Below are 18150 nucleotides of genomic sequence, written 5' to 3'. Positions count from 1 at the left end.
TTTTTTTGTTTGTAAAAATTTGGAAACCCCCCCCCCCCCCCCTCCCCAATTCATATATTGTATAATAGCACAACTAATTTGTCTTTCAAAATTTCTTGTCTTGTTGCAGATTGGTTGAAGGAGTGATCCGTTCTGTAAATAATCTGCTTGAGAAGTTTCACCAGTCATTTTTTCTCTATCTTTTGACATCTCCGAATAAATTTGTGTCAGTTGGAGTCTACATGATACCGTTTGCCTTGCTTGTTGCTCCTCTTCCAATGGTCGCAGCTTCTCTTTTCGCTGATTCTACCAGAAGGATTTCTGGGATGGAAACCAAGGTCGCATCTTCTCCTGATATCCCAGCCATCACATTTCGATCCTGGAGATGGCTTCATGCAGCGAAGACCGTGTTTATTGTCCACTTTTGGGGTGCCGTTGTAACATTACTTCCACATTTTCTGTCTCTAGTACAAGATTCACCACCTCTGACCAACCTCTTAAGCTGGATTATCCTTTCAGCATTCACCCTCTTAATCTTGCAAGCGATTCTGGGTTCCTCCTTTTCTCTTCTACACATGAACCGAACTCAAGGAATGGAATGGACCCTTTTGAAATCAGTCACAATTGCTGCTGCCTGTACTGGACTTTGCATAATGTCAGTCATAAACTTTGCAACTGCAGAACTCGGCGCACTTATGCTGGTCCCTATGTGTTTAATGGCTAGACCCTTGATGCTCGATGCTAAAGCTAAAACGTTGAAGTCATTTATTAGGGCAGCATGCAATGTAGTGTTAATATTTCTGGTTTTTCCTCCTGTAGCTTATTATTTGTGGAAAGGAGCTTTAGTAGGTCTTGACAATGCAAGAGTTGGTGACTTCTGGAACTGGGTTGAGTCTCTTTGGACATGGAACAGTGCGACATACATATACATGTGTATGGTTCACCTTCCATGCTGGGTTTTGTGTGTTCATACATTAGTGTATCCTTGTTGATACACTGCAATTTTCCTTTCTTTTTGTATTTGTATACTAGCAAAATGGAACTGGTAGTACATTTGTTGATCCATCATCGTCTTCGTCTTCGCTTCTTTACGAGTATTTGGCTTCTTATACTGTTAACTGAATACCTAACCATCAGCTCATCTAATGGTCCAGGAGTAGGAATATATTCAACTTGCTGCCTACATTCTGTAAGATACACGGGAAGGAATCTTTTATTTTAAAAAAAAAAAAAAACAATCAGCAATGGCGTGTAGTCGGACAAACGTCCAAATTCATAGTCTTACAAGAAAATTATTTCAATAGTAGTAATAATAATTTAACTTTTGAATATGTTAAAATTGTAATGCTAATACTAATTACATCAATTTTAATATTAATCATAGGGATGAGTCTGGTCACTTTCATGAGATGATACCTCGCCGGCAAAATGGGCTTAGCCCATGGGGCCGGCCCAACCCTACCCATTATTAGGGTAGGGTTGGAATAAGATTTTTCAAGCCCATTTAAAACTGGGGCTTATAAGCCCTTAGCCCTTGAGGCTTGATCGGGGATGGGCCAAAACTTTTTATTTAAGAGCAATTTACAATAATCTCATTAGTGTATAATTTAATTATTTGAATACACGCTATGTTGTAATATTATGAATGTTCGTACCCAGATACATGTATCTTGGAATATATGAACTCAAAATTAGGTTAATTTGTCCTAGATACACTTTATCCAAGTAGATTCGCATGTATATAAGATACATATACAAATCTCGCAACCTCGCCTCCCTCCCATCTTGCTTGTCACTCTTTTCTCACTCGTGTATCTGGTATGCGAGATACATGCTAATTACACTAGATTTTTCCTAGTGTTATTGAAACAACACCATTATTTGCCATATTTGATTTGAAAATCTTCTCATTTTCTTGATGTTATAGAATTATAAATTTAAAAAAAAAGAAAAAAAAAGAAGGGCTAGCCCGCCCCAGCCCTCAGCCCTTCTAGGATCGGGTTGAGCATTTTCAGGCCCTACCAGCCCTTCAAATTTCTTGGCCCGCTAGGCTTGGGGCTGGGCCAGCCCTTTTTGACGGCTCTACTTAGATGTCACTTAACTAAGGGTGATTTTCCTAGAAAGTCTCTTCATTTTGTTTTATAATTCAAAAGTCAATTAACTATGAGTATTTAACCTATAAAAGTTTCAACATATTTAGTTGATTTTTCATTAAATTTTAAGCAATTCTTTTAAGAAATAAAAAGATATCCATTTAAGTTATTTTAATGACTCAACCTGCTTAAAAATATAATATTGACTCTTTTACTTTACCTTTGTTCCCTCCCAAATTATTCTCTATTTTTAAATAATTGAATTTATATTTGTTTTAGTTGATACAGTTAAAATTTTAATATATATTTTTTGAAAAAAACATATAATCTTAGTGAAAAAAAAGTGGACCCCAAAAAAATTACACTTCTTGCGCAATTGTCCAGTTCCAAAATTCTAAATATATAATATATTATTTATTTGAAACTATTCACATTTTTTAACATGTTGAATTTTAAAATTAAGCGCAAATACAAAAAAAATCTGTTTTAAAGTTCCCGCCAAAGAGTTGAATTGTTTTACTTTTAGAAAATTGGGAAACGTGCTGTTGTGTTCAGTGTTCACACTTGACTAACAATGGCGTAGTACTCTAAGCATCATTTTCTGGGCAACTGATTATTCCATAGGATTCCTCCAACCCCCCATTATACTTTTCCCTTGGATTCCTCTTCAATTTCAAAATATATTACCCTTCTGTTCTTATTTATATGTCGTTCTTATTAAAAATATATGGTCCTTGATACTAGTTATTTTATAAAATTAATGCATAAATGACATATAATTGTTTCGTTTGCCTATGTTGATCAAACATTGAAAAAACTTAATCAAACACTAATTGTTACTTATTTAAAAGTGATTTTGAATTGTTTGGTCAAACACATAGTACTATCTTTCACCATTTATTTTTTAAAAATAAACTAATTTTAAAAATATGACCAAACAAACTATTAATAATCCTACCACAAATTTAAAAAGCTTAACATTGTATGTCGAGTTAAATAAGGCTACATAAATTGCAACAAAAAATAATTAAATTCGTACGACTAATAATGTTTTGACCCTAATGGATGAGATGGAAAGATAAGGTCCAATAATTGATGTTTATCTTTGTGCACTTGAAAATCAAACTTAACTATGTTAGGCCAATCAATAGGAATCTTTATCCTTGTATGTTTACTAAATTACTATAGTTTACGTATTTGCTCTATCCGTCTATTTCTAATTGTCATGATTTCCTTTTTAAAGTCAAATGATAAAAACTTTAATTAATATTTTACGATGTATTTTTCATCATATTAATATGCAAAAAATTGCAATTTATATACTTTTCATATAGTTTTTGAATATCTATTTTTTTTTGTTAAAATATCGAATTAATGTATATAATTTAACTTTGAAAATTAATCAAATTGACTTTCAAAAAACGCAATATGACAACTAAAAATGGACGTAGGAAGTATTATATATCTTTGGGATAAGACACAAGTACCCTCTAGACTATGATCGAAATATCATAGACACACTTAAACTTAATTAAGGTCTTATTACCTCCTAAACTAATTTAAAATTGAATAAATACACCACAAACGCGACATGACATAGAGAGTGCATACTCTCTTGAAGTCAAGTGATGAGTACACAAATTGGACACATGTCATTTTTTATTGGTAACTTTATAATTAGTTGGTACACATATTTATTGATATTAAAATTTATATATGTTTAATTAATTTTATTTCTTTCTTTGTAAAATATTTATTTTTATTTCTTTTTCACTTTTAAATTTTTTTAATTAATTTATCATCTTTTCACTTTTAATTATTTTTAAAAATTATGTGTATTTTTTTTTAAAATAATAATTTAAAAGTGTCCTTTGATTTTAATGTTTTATTTGATTTTCTTCACTTATTATGACATCTGCTCAAAAGTAACTTATTTTAAATATAAGACATTTGTAATAAAATTTGAAATCAAATCAAAACGAAAGACAAAGAAAATAAAACCAATAGAAAAATAAAAGGAAAAAAACAACGAATGAAGGTAAAAAAAAGTTTTGATACAAGGTAAAAAATTGTTTATTAACTTAATTTAAATACAAGATAAAAAAAATAAGAATATTTAAAAAAAATATAAAATGTTAAAAAAATTGTAAAAATAAAATAACCTTTTTTAGAAAAAATATTTACACACGTGGCAGCACATGTGTACAAACATAACCAACTTGGATGGTTGAAGATGACATGTCAACATAAAAGGTGCACAAAAATACGAAAAAATGAGTTTGGGAGGGGGGTGGGTAATACGACCCTAGTTAAGTTTTTGTGTTGTCTCTGAAATTTCGGTCATAATCTAGGATACTTGTGCCTTATCCCTATATCTAATTTATTCACTCACTGGCTGATAAAATCAGTGTCCCTACACCAAAACAGATAATGATTGATCAAATAAACTACTCTTCCTTGGCCATAATATAATGGAAATGAGATGAATTAAACTATTATCTTTAGTCTTCATTTAGGTTAGTCAAAGTTCATCATTCCATTAGAGGTTGTTGAGATGGTTGATTAGAGTTACCTATGTATTAAATATTAATAATGTATAAATTAATTATTTATGTATTGAATTTTTTGTTTTTTATTTTCTTTGTTCTAATTTAGGTAGGGTTATTTGTATGATTATAAATTGTTTAATTTTTTTGAAGTTAAATTGTTTTTAATTATAAAAGAGTGATTTTTTAAGAGAGAGAAAGAAAAATGGCTCACATATTAAAATAAAATAAAAATAAAAAAATATATAAATTTCTTCGCAACTTACACATAGAAATATTGATTGTGTGGGAAAAAATTGAGATCAAAGAATTCAATAAGTGTATAATTTTTTATTTATTTTTATTTTTCACCTGGTATTTGGATTCACATTATATCCCGATTAGTTTGGATCCGTGCCAAATAGGACCTCAAAGAGTAACACTCCCATCAAGAATTTCTATATACCCAAAGCTTGAACCGAAACTTTCAACTAAGGGAAATTTAAACCTAATTATTGAACCACATCTTTTGATGTCAGTATATAAACTTATGTTTAAAATGCTCACTTAGAGCCTGTTTGGATTGATTTAAAAGTTGATCAAATTTATTTTTAAGTTATTTTTTTTTAATTTTAGGGAGTGTTTGACAAAATTAAAAAATAACTTAAAATAAATTTAAAATGACTTAAAAAATTAAAAATCAAAAGTTGAACTCTTGGACTCTATCTGCTTATTATTATTTTTTTAACATAAAAATTATTTAAGTTTAACTTTTAAAAACTTTTTTTTTCCGGCCAATCATTAAAGTGTCTCTTCTATAGATGCAGAATTATTTAGAGTTGTCTTTTTTGTGTGTTAAAAGATAAGATTTAAAAAGAGATAATTTTGGGTGCATGCATAGGTGCTCCCAACGAGGTAACAATTCACACTTATCCTAAACTAGCACTCTTCATTTTAATTGGAGGGTAAACGTTTTTCTATTTTATTACTCTAATCTAATTTTAGTTTCATTTTCTACAAACGACTTCTTCGTAATTACCTATTCAAGGTTATGTTTATCGACAGGGTTCAATTTTAATTTCTTTAGCCTAAATATTACGTGTATTGTAAAACGGTAGAACTAGTAAGGGCTTGAGAGATTTATTTGAGCCTTCTTCGATAAAAAGTTACATTATTTTATATATGATTAAAATTATATATATATATATATATATAATTTTTTTTTTTTTTATATATAATAGATGTTGGACCATTCTTCATATTTTGAACTTCCTAAATAAAATTTTGTGTTCGCTATAAATACGATATATATGTTGATTATTAAAAAAAACATTTTTCTAAATCTTTGTAGTAAAATTCTGTAGGTGACTTGATAATGCAAAATAAGATAAAATAAATTAGAGAATATTTCAGAAATAACAAATATAATAGACATAATAAGACACTATAACTATAGTTTTGATAATTGCGCTTCATAGCTATAGTTTTGTTTGTTATGGAGACTGCGGTTTGTATATTTCTGCTTGTTTGTATATTTCGCTTGCGAATATGCAAATATGATAAATATATAGTATAATTTTTGTATCTATATACATTAAAGATTTTTCAAAACTCCGTTTTTATATTTCGCTTGCCAATATACAAACATGGTAATTTATTATAATTTTTTCATAAATTGTATGCAAATAGCTAGGATAAGCATATTATAAATTTTGGATTTATACAATCAGGAACTGAATTATACAAATTCTATATTTATACAAATTAGACGAATAACAAAAATTGAAAAACAATAGCCGCGAATTATAATTTTTTTAAACTGTAGCTATAATACCTAACATAAGCTGAATGTTTGTTATTATCCATAATTTTCGTAATAAATCATTACTACTGCTAACTCCTTTTAAATTAAAGGACGTAAATTAAACAATGTTTTAGTCAATCTGACAAAGTTAGGTGTACTATTGCAGATTATGAATTTGCTTTGCTAAACTTCTCTAATCCCTAGGATACTTTCTTTAATCTTTATTTTAGGCTGAATTAATTAGCACCTTACATTATGAGAAAAGTTTCATACACTAATTAATTAGCTGGTCATGCACACAAATGTATCTACTCTAACTCACTTTAATTAGGTAAATTTAACATGTTAAGTCATTCCCTAAAGATCGTTGATTTGACAATACATTTAACTTTCCCATTCATGCTATATGAAATAAAATTTATTTAAACACGTAATTTGAATCTTTTAAGTCATGCTCGATAATCGAATAAAGATAAATTTATCAAATAATGTAGTGCAGTAAATGAAGCTGTTCATTTCTTAACCAGATATTTCAAATTTGAAAACTAGGAATGAACTTTTTTTTAAGGAGGAGCGCGTCCCCGTCCTATAATGGTGCAAATCTGAAATAATCGACCTTTAATATAAATACTGAATACTAAATGAGGAAAAAGAAAAAAAAGGCGAACTTTTCTTTGTCACAAAAGTGGTGTGCATTAATTTCAATGAGTAACATTTTATTTTATAGTTACCCCACATAGGATTCTCTTACAGTACATCTCCATTATGCATGTGTTTGTCTTTTAATTACAAGTGAGGCATTTTAACGAGGAGAAGTTGGATTTGCCAATATATATTAAAAGTGGGACACACACAAAGACTATATTGAAATGCTACAAAAAAGTACTTGGGTGCCAAGTAAAGCTATAATCTTTTTTTCTTTCTTTTTCCTTTTTACAATATCCTTTCCCAAAGAGAGAAAAGAAATATTCCCTCCGTCCTAGTTTATGTACCATTATCTAATTTAATATAATATAATTTACATCGATTCAATAATATAGTTTTTGATTTGTCCCCTTTAAAATATAATAGTTCAATAATGTCTGAATTAATTAAAGAGTTTGAAGCTCCACTAAAAGAAATATAAATAATAACATAGTCAGTATAATCAACAAAAGATAAAATATACACAAACCTACCTTTATAAAGAAACTAAAACTTTTATTGTATAACCAATGAAATGTTTTTATAATTATAAAAATATTTTTGGTATGTGCTGAAAAAGTGCAACTTCATAGGAGTAAAAGAGATGATTTAATTTTTGGGATTGGTCAGTGAATTTGTTAGTGAAGACAGCATCCGTACAGTATAAAAGATTTTACCTTAGTTAATTTACATGTATCCAGGCTATTTTTGTTTTTTTTTCCCTCCATTTATTTAAAATCCACGTGCATCTGCTTGATTAGGCTTGAAAAACAGATCTAGTTGCAAAATTGAAGTAGGTGAAATAATAAGAATACTATGAAGCACCCAAATTTTAGTCTAATAAAAATAACCTCTATCTTTACATATATATTGCTTTTTCAAACTTTATTTGTGAGATCAATCGAGTTATTTGAGGTAAAGGACTATAAGAAATAACCTCTACCTTCACAATTAACAGGGTAAAGGTAAAATTTGCATACATATCATTCTTTTCGAATCCTAATTTACGAATTCTATTTAAAAATTTTACACCGAATATGTTGTTGTACATATATAAACAAGGAAAGCTGAGTGCAGAAAGTCTTGCTAAATGCTACTCAATTGAGATGCAATTTTTTTAATCCGGTTAACATATTATAAACAATGAAACAGAGTCCTTTGAGATGACTCAGTTGATTTGGAGGACAGTTATTTACATGGATGATTCATGATCGATTCCTCCTTAATGTCTTTTGAGTCGAGTCTGTCACAAAGAATTTGCAATACACAAAGTGCTCACCATACTTTGTGGTACAGGTTGCGAATTATTCTAGAGTTTGAAAAAACACAATGAAATAGAAGTAGAAAGTCTTGCAAATTGGAATATATTTTTTAAAAACCAGCTTACATATCAAAACAAAAATAGTAGACATCAAAAGTCTTGCAAATTGAGATAAATTCTTTTGACCTGTTTTACATATTAGGAAAAAGGAAAGCAGATAGGCAAAAGTTGTACAAATTGAGAAGCATATTTTGAACCAATTCACACATAGAAACTTGCAAATTGAGATTTTTCATATTCTCATTGTAGAAAAATAAAAAAACTACAAACTAAACTTGTATATTACATTATCGCCATCAACTTAAACCTAACAAACTAACCTAATAAAACTTACTAAACTCAAAAAAAAAAAAAATACTAGAAGAAAGAAACAGAACAAAAGCAAAATAGCAACTTTTTTTTGTTCCCATTTTGCCCTTTTACACATATTAGCTCAATTAGCTCTTTCCACATGGCGTATAAATACAGATTCAAGGTCAGGTGGATTAAAAAACTCCCTACCACTAATATAATGACACGTGGACTTTGGCCGGCGTTTCATCGGCGCCGGTGGACATGGAAGTCTTTCCGGTATCCTTGAACCTCTCGCCGTCGGAGTTGTTGAAAATTCTTCTTCATCTTCAGAACTATCTCCTCTTGACTTCGTAGAAATTGATCTCAACGGAGCAAGAATCGCAATTCCAGCAATTACCCATTTCTTATTTTCTTCTTTGTTCACTTCTACTTGATGTTTTTTCGAAAATCCCATGTTTTAGACAAAACCCCAATTCGCAAAAAATGATCTTTTATTGAATAGAGATTCAAACTTTAGCAGACAGAAAAACAGAGGATATCAAAGTAACTGAACGAACGAAAAGGGTGAATTTTTTGCGAAAACTTTGAATCAAAGAAATTGGGGGAAAAGGCGCTAAAATGAAGGGGAAAAAAAAGTTAGAGATGAGATTGAACTTTGGAGCAATAATTATTAAGAGAAAAAAATATGAGATTCATAAAGAATCTTATATTAAATATATATATGAAAAAAATTCTTTTTTTTTGGGAGGGGGGCAGGAAAAAAAGTGGGCTGCCCGTAAAATTTCGGGCAATGGGCAACTGAAAATTTAGATTTTTGGCGCCAGTTTTTTGGTGTGTAGAAGAGCAACGGCTCTCTTTCCCGCCAATGTGAGTTTTTTTGTTTCCGGTTTTACCCCTGTAAAGTGTCATTATTTTCTGTTGGGATGCCACTGCGGCCCAAACCCATTCGTGCTGGAGCCCTTCTAAAGGCCTTTTAAGGTTAAGCCTCCATGTCCATAATTTTCTCACAAAATAAAGAAGAAAGAAGACTTTTTGAAAAATAACTTTTTTTTTGGGCATGATATTTATGTGATTGTTGTAAAGAGAGGTTTTTTTTTTTTAACCCGGGACAATCCACAACTTCTGTCCTTTGGATGAGTAAATTGTGGCGAACACTTTGTGATAACATGTTCAGTGTGCAATTGCTTGCAAACTGCACAAAAAATGTAAACTACGTTAGTCAAGTCCATGCAACAATATAAACAAATTGAAACGGATCGACTAACATTAATCTTTTATCTAAGCTCATCTAGAAAGTTGTAAACTAAAATAAATTCAAACTAAATTCAGTTTTTTGGGGTGGAGTGAAGATAGAGATTAAAAGAAAAAGGTTGTCAAATTGAATCCTTATCTCTTAAAATGAGTTTTTTAGTGAAAGTGCCCAAGTTTCTCATGTTATTATGTCAAGTCAAGTTCAACAAATTTGTTTGCAAATCATTATAAGTGATCCTTACTTTTTATGTAAGTTCAAGAGTCAATTAAAAAATCTGTAATATAGTATAAAGTCATTTCAGATGTTGATATCCAAATATAAGTTGACAATTTTTATTTTATTTTTTCTAAATTTGAAATTCAAATAAATACTATATATATTTTTCTTTAATTAAATTTGAGGTAAAAATGTATATTTGAGCCTCGGATACCTTGTATTTTTTGGATCACATGGCTGTTTTTCTCACTATCGGGCCCGTATCGCCCACTCTTGTTGACCAAATAATAATAATAAATATTAATAAATGCTACTACTATTAATTAAATGATTTAATAATCAGCATATCCTTTTCATTTATTCTTATCATTCGTCCCATTCCTGCTGGTGCATTGCATTTGTACATACAAAACGTTTGAGCTAATAAATAAATATTGTGGTTCTTTATAATTTAGTGAGAAGAAAATGATTTGCAAAAAGACTTTTTGGTGTATTATATTTTAACTTGTTATTGTACGATGTGCATTCTCATTAGTTGACGTCAATTTATTTGGGATTAAAGCGTAGTTAGTATTGTTGTCACTCCTTTGTCATGTATACGCAAAATATATATCAAATTAGGGTCTATAAGGATGAGACTAAATTTTACACTATATATCAAGTCATATGTTACTCGTTCTAGCGTACTTTTTTTGGAGTTGAATTTTGAAAAATATTTTTCACCATAAAATTTCAAAATTCAACTTGGAGTTCTATTTCAGAATTTTCTGAAATCTGAATAACACAAAAATGACTTTTTTATTCTAAATTACTCACAAAAAATAAAAAATAATTCAAACTAGTATTCATGGCCAAATATAACGGGTTGATTATTTTGTATTTCAAAAGTCACTCAATTTTATTAAGTTAGCTTTTATGGTTATTATTACAGTATAATTTTTTGTTATCTATTTAATGATGTAATAGCTATAAGTTTTTTTAAAAAAATATATAATTTTGTAATTAATATTTAATTATTGTTTTTTTCAGTCAATCATCGTTTATGTTGTTTTTGTATTCTTGTTATTCATTATTAATCGAATTTAATAATAGGTGTTGTTTGGAGTATGAATATTATAGATTTTTTTTCTCTCTCGTTATATTTCATTAATTGAGTTAATAATGTGTTCTTTTGAATATAACTCTTTTAAATATGTTATTGAAATACATCCACTTTGAAATACGTCTAATTTTTATGGTCAAACTCCCACTAAAATATACAAATTCAACTTGTTACAAACGTAGCTTAATAATAATTTACATTCATTATCCTTTTTCTCCTTCAATGTAACAAGTTTTCTTTTTTAAAACATTCGAATAGCTACAAAAAAAAAACTGTCAAATATATATCAAGTAGTTTTTTTTTTAAAAAAAAATTCTCACCTGGTGTCGAAACCCGTATTGGAGCCTCGACTAAATTCGGATCACACAATGCTAGGCCCATTCGGAGGTAATATATCAAGTAGTTGGTGCTCTCTCTGTCCCAATTTAATGTGACTTTTCATTTTTTGAGAGTCAAACAGTTTAAGTTTGACTGGCAATTTGCGCACGAAATCTTCAATTTATTGATAATTCAAAATGTTTAAAAGATTTATGAAAAACTTACAGTCAAAGATAGACTTATTTGAATCTCGAAATTCGAAAGATGCCACATAAAATGAGACGGAGGGAGTAATATAAAAGCTTAAAGTACAAGTAAATAAAGACTAATCGTATCAAGTTGGAACAAACCATAACAAATGCATGGCCTAGTGAAATTGACACTTGACATTAATGTCATTTTCTGAACTAGACATCTCCATATCACTCTTTGTTTGATTATGAATATACACAATATGTTTGTTTAATTTATTATGTGAAATGTAATTGTCCATTTGATACTATGTATTATTTGTGTTCTTCTTTTTCCAACTCATTTTCACTTTTCATTCTGGTTATTTATAATTATTATGCCTGACTGACCTATGATCGATTAAAAAGATGAAATGTCTGTGTGTTTTTCTTTTTCTATCTTTTTAAAAAAAATCTCTTAGGCTATTGTTGTATTTTAGGAAACAACAGAATGAGATAAAAGCATAAACATCAGAATAAATACTTGCTTTGTACTTGAATGAATAATGCATGCATATTGATGATGCTTCTCAAGAATATGCACCAATTCAATTAGTTCACCAGCTTTAGACAGTTATGCATATATATTATTTCATCCGTTTTAAATTGTTTGTCTGATTTTTAACTTGACATGAAATTTAAGAAAGTAAAGAAAATGTATTACTTTTAATCTTATAGTCTTAAACTAAAGTTACGTAGAAAGTACCAAAATATCTTTTAATTTTGTGGTCTTAGACATGTTAAGTGAAAATTTAAAATTAAACAGTTGTCAAAAAAGGACTATACATTTTTTAAAATAAACTAAAAGGAAAAGTAAGACAAACAAATTGAATCGAACATAGTATTAAATTGAATAAAAAACATATAAAAAAATCAACTCTATGAAAAGAAACCGGCAAGTAATAAGACACTAAAGTCGGAACATTCTTGCCGCAAATTCGCTTAAATTGTCGAATATTTTTGTCCAAATATTTAGCTTGTTAACCAATTTAATAAAATATTAGAGGTTTATCATAAATATTTTATTAATATTTTATTTTATATATAATATATTTCTTACAAAATATTAGTGTTACACAATAATTGTGTACAACTGCTATAGAGTGGTAATTTTACAAATAGTGTAAAATATGAATGGCTTTACTGTTATAGATGGAATATTGTTATAGTGAAGTAAAATATAACATGAAAAGTCCGTTCAGGAGCTGTTATATCAAAATACCATTATAATGAGTGACTGTTATAGAGATCTGTGTAGATGAAAAGATATGTCGAGTTAATTGCTTCAGACCAGTCTCTAATGTGTTCTTTGTTCAGGTCAATTGTAGCAGTTTAGTGTTGCTTCTTGCGTGGAAAGCAGGTATGCCATTGCTCTGATGATCATCTTTCACATGGGAGAAGTCAGAATTTTAACTGATATTCTACACGACCTAGATTGTTTTACTTTTATATCAGACTTTACTTAAGTGAATCAAGTTGCCTAACATGTTTCAAAGAAGGTGTAAAGACTGTAAAGTAAGAACACAATATTTTACATGGAAACACCCGACTCAAAAGGTGTAAAAGCCACGACCTGTTCCTCAACAAGATTTATCCCAACTTCACTAAATAACTACGAGCCTCAACCAACAACGAGATTACAAAGAGTTTATGTAACCTAAAGATTAACTACCTAATCTCAATTCTAGCACAAACCTCCAAGGTAGGTGTTCCAATGTCTTCGAGTTGCCTTCAACTTGAAGACTAAGATCCTATAATCAGTTTATAAATCACTGATCTAACAATATAAAAATCACAAATACTAAGAAAACTTCCTAGATCCGTTCTTCTATATTCGTTGTTCAGCAGCACTTCAGAAACCAATCGCTCAGTTGTTTTTGCTTTGTAAGTGCGTGTCCAGTATGGACGCCTCTCCTCTTATTTATGCTTTTGCTTTCTAAAGTCTTCTACTCCTTCACTGACTCCTCTTTCATTCCCCAACTCTGTTTCATTTAGAGTTCTTCTTGCAATGAAACTCCTTTATGAAATAGAAGTCCTTCTTGAAACAGTTTCTCATGAGATGACTTTGCCAACGTGTTCCATGCATTTCGTCATTTATCAAAACAATGCTTATCCCAACATTAACTTATGGGTTCTAAATTTTATAACGATGATTTCAAGTGTTAATAACTGCGTTCGAAACTTAATATTTGTACATATTTAGGGCCCATTTGGCCATAGATTTCCCAAATAATATTTGGGGGGAAATTTGGCAAATAGTGTTTGTCCATACAATTTGCCATTATTTGGCAAATATTTTTGGCAAATATCCCAAATTCCCAAATACTAGTTTTTTCTAGTATTTGGGCCAAATCTCATTATTTGGGATCTTTTGAAAATTGAAATTTTACACAAAACTTTAATCTTTTATAAAAACACCCTCTATAGTAATTGTTTGCGTTGTATTACATGATTTTTTACGTGAACATCAAAGTAGTGATGAAATATTCAGTGAATATGAAAGTGATGATATGGTTGTTGATGAAAATGATGAACAATCGACTCAGGGTAACAAAGTCATGGACACTACTTGTTATTTGTTGCTACGAAGTTCCAATTGACTTGTAATACAAATTTATGGTTAGTTTTGATAGTTTTTAAAACTTATGGATATAAATCATATTTTTCTAAAAAAAATGAAATATATTTCCCAAATACCATTGCCAAAGACATGGTGAAATTTCACCCAAATTTTCTTTGCCAAGAATATTTAAAAATCTATGGTCAAACGCTAGCTTAATAAGCTTCTTAATACGAATATACTATTTGAGCAAAAGTTACTGGATTCGGCTGAACTCGTATCCAGGCATTCTCGCTCCGCGCCTCCGCTCCTGATTCTTTCAACTTAGTATGTTGCTCCTTTTCTACAGGTCAACTTGCTCTGCATCTGTAAATGCCTTTTGACAATATCAGATTTGTAAAAGTTTTAATCCCTGTATCTTCTCAAATTTCCCACATAATCACAATTTTCATCAGCTAATATGAAAGTATGCACAAAAAATGAACCTATTAATTAATATTCTCCCTTATTAATCTTGAACGTCTAATATTTGTTCTTCTGCTGTTTTCTTCAAATTTTATCTCTATAATGTACTTCATCTGGCATGCACTGTCAATGATATTAACATTGTATGCCAAATTGATTCCAAGTATACACACACAGTAAGTTCAAATAGTACATAGGAAATTATGACATCAAATCGCCTGAACTTGTCTTGAAAAGTTGATTAAACACTCAAACTATTGTTGCGACTTATTACACATTTGTACTACTTAAAACTGCAAATGTCTATCTGAGATCCCCTTTATTGTTGCAAATTGCTTTCCTCGATGGAATCTCTTGTAAGCTATCTATAATAGATGTCTATTGTGGCGACTTATTACACATTTGTACTTAATGATTTTGTATCTCAGATGAAAAGGATAAATCGTAATTAGTTAGGAAAACTAATGTAATCTTCCTTCTGTGGAATAAATCGACTTCACACGAAACGAGATTTCAAATCTATTAAGAAATTTTGATAGCTCAACTGGTTGACTATTTGAACTTTTATCTTATTTGGTACAAATTTGATTCTCTACCTTGTAATGACCTCCCCATTTTCCCTCGTACACATATTAAGTATTTTTTTTAAAAAGAAAAGCCTTCAATTTTCTTTTTAGCTCATGGCCTTCCTATGGAATATTAGATGTTTGTTGTACCTAATTTTTAATGAATTTTAACTACATACATATATATAAAGATCAAGTACAAATTACTACCAAAATTTTAATTTATATGGCTTGATTTAGAATATGAAGGTTAAATAACTTAAATTAACTAATATTTAGTGTGAATTCAAACATAATTTTTTTAAAAATAAAATGTACATATTTAAAACTGAATATAAGTATCATAAGTCACACTAGTAAATAATTCAAAGTATTTAAAAATTATATTTTTTGACCATCTAATAGTAACTAGGATACAACAAATAAATTGAAACGAAGGTACTAGTAGTAATTAATTTGTCCATACTCATTGTCACTAGCTTGTATAGCACACAAACGCAAGGAGCCAAAATGGACATTGGAATGTTTGTTAGTATAGGCTAAATAGACAGGGAATGTCATAGATTACTCAATACAAATTACTGTAAATAGTTTTACAAGTCCAAAATTATTTTTATACTGAAAGTTAAGTCAAAATCAACAACTGGAGAGTGTGGTGATAACATAAACATCATCAAAGTTGAAACAACATATATATAATTATGTATATGTATGCATATTATATGTAAATTTAGTATAAAGTGTATGTTACTATCTAATATGTTTTGTAAATATAAATTTAGTATAAAGTGAATGTTACTATCTAATATATATGTTTTGTACACATTTTGTAAACCAAATGATATGTGAAAATCTATTCAAAGGACCCGATTTCATTCATCCACCTCAACACACTTAAATATCGTCCAATATTGAATATGTGAACAATCTATCCGGAGATCCAAGCTTGAGATGTATATATGATCCTAATTTCATATGCTATTGACTTGGGAACCAAGATTAAGTAACATCGATTGCTAGCACCACTAAAAATTAAAAATGATAAGCCCCACTCCTGTACTTATTTTCAAGTAACAAAATATAATATTAGTACTAATAACAAAAAATAATATTCCTAGTAGGATTTGTTTCGGTTGGAAAAAACATTAACCGATGATCATAGACTCCCGGGCCTCTAAGATTGGGACAGGAAGAACAATACCTTGCTACATTATTATTTTAGCATAAATCAAAACACATATCTCCATCTATATAACATGCAACGATCAATAATCCACCAAATATACAATATTCAATTTGTGCATTAATTCAAGTTCAATTTCCTTTCCCTCAACTGGAAAAACAAAGTTAATTAACAAATACAATTCCTCACCTGCCACCATCACAATTATCAGTACCAATATTGTTGTGACCTCCAGAAATACCATTGTTCCATGCAGAAGAATAATTATAGTAACCAGAATTAACCATTCTTCTCCCATACTGAAAATTATGATTCCTTTCTTGATTATTATTAACTTTTTCATAATTGGCGTATCGCATTAAATCAGCATTTGTTGCATCGAGTTCCTTCTGGAGGCGAATTACTTGCCTTTGAAGAACTGAAATTGCTCCAACACATCCATAGACAGGATCTTTTAATCGCGCCTCGGCTTCATAAGCTAGAGAATTGACCGCGTCTTCTCTCTGATGAGGCTGGATTTCGTTCAGAAGCTTGCTCACATTACTGGCCCCGAATACTTTGTGTACGGTTGTGAACTTTATTGGCTCCTCTGGAGGAAAATAAGGTGCAAAAACACAACTTGGCAAGCATTTTCTTCTCAAAAATTTGCAAGCGGCACATGGAGGAGTGGAGTATTTGCTAGTAGAAGACATCCTGTTTAAGTAATTAGAAATTGAATTTGTGTTAATTCGCAATGAGTTTAAGTTATATATATAGTCATATGGTTAGTAGAACAATTTAACATGTTATAAGTAGATTATAACTTTATTTATGAGATGACCATCATCAAGAGTTACTTGTTATATGTCGATTTAATCTTACATGATGGTACAAATATTCTGTTTCTCTATTTTCATTTTACAATATCATAATGCTTGATATGTAGAAGTACTAATTAATTCTTATTATATAACGGATAAAACATAACATGATGGTCTAAATTGTTTCACACTATCAGTTGACAAAACATAAATCCATTGGCACAAATGAAGACTTTTTCCGCCTTGAATCAAGAAGAAATTTGTGTTATATATATGATTTTTACATCGATAGCTCATTTCTATCAAATCGGTTCATCAGAAATACACATGGCGGAAAATAAATTTTCATTGAAATATTAAAAATAACTACTGAACATTTTTTCCTTAACTAATTCAATGAAAATATGTACGAGAATAGCCACTGAATATATTTCAAAGTAAAAAAAGTGATTTTTTAAGTAGTATGGTACGTATATATACTCACTAAAGATTGAAGCTAATAAAATACTCCCGCCTTTAATCCTGAACATATACGTATCAAAGATAAAACACGAGGTTAAAGTATTTAATTCTGTAACATTATCTCTAAAATAAAACTTACATCCATTTCCCTTCAACAAGAGATCTTCTCAAAACTGTGATGAGAAATACCTAATTAGGTGTTATCTATCCTTAATTAAAGTGTTTATCGTGCAGTTGCTTGAGTACTAAATTTAAATTAAATACTGCTAGAATTTATATATATATATATATATATA

The 18150-nt window shown here is 29.7% G+C and overlaps 3 protein-coding genes across 4 annotated transcripts in view; 1 reads left to right on the top strand and 2 right to left on the bottom strand.

Annotated features, from left to right (window-relative positions):
• LOC102591704 (glycosylphosphatidylinositol anchor attachment 1 protein) overlaps positions 1–1060 on the top strand; it is a 5324-nt gene extending 4264 nt beyond the window's left edge. For both annotated transcript variants that reach the window (XM_006357096.2, XM_006357097.2), the window contains one exon: positions 110–1060. In XM_006357096.2, coding sequence (XP_006357158.1) covers positions 110–971 — 862 coding nt within the window. In that variant the 3' untranslated portion in view covers positions 972–1060. The remainder of the gene's footprint in view (positions 1–109) is intronic.
• Positions 1061–8612: 7552 nt separating this feature from the next.
• On the bottom strand, positions 8613–9378 carry LOC102591380 (uncharacterized). The gene has a single exon (XM_006357095.2). It carries the CDS (start codon positions 9152–9154, stop codon positions 8840–8842), a length of 315 nt encoding a protein of 104 aa, XP_006357157.1. The 5' UTR covers positions 9155–9378; the 3' UTR covers positions 8613–8839.
• A 7221-nt stretch (positions 9379–16599) lies between these two features.
• The window catches only part of LOC107062558 (LOB domain-containing protein 25-like), a 3224-nt gene continuing 1673 nt past the window's right edge, over positions 16600–18150 (bottom strand). Inside the window, exon 2 of the mRNA XM_015313313.1 lies at positions 16600–17285. Coding sequence (XP_015168799.1) covers positions 16778–17284 — 507 coding nt within the window. The 5' untranslated portion in view covers position 17285 and the 3' untranslated portion in view covers positions 16600–16777. The remainder of the gene's footprint in view (positions 17286–18150) is intronic.

The sequence above is a fragment of the Solanum tuberosum genome, unplaced genomic scaffold (assembly GCF_000226075.1).
Source record: "Solanum tuberosum cultivar DM 1-3 516 R44 unplaced genomic scaffold, SolTub_3.0 scf00241, whole genome shotgun sequence".
Taxonomy (NCBI): Eukaryota; Viridiplantae; Streptophyta; class Magnoliopsida; order Solanales; family Solanaceae; genus Solanum; species Solanum tuberosum.
The sequence above is the reverse complement of the archived record's forward strand: the minus strand, read 5'-3'. Positions and strand labels throughout refer to the sequence as shown.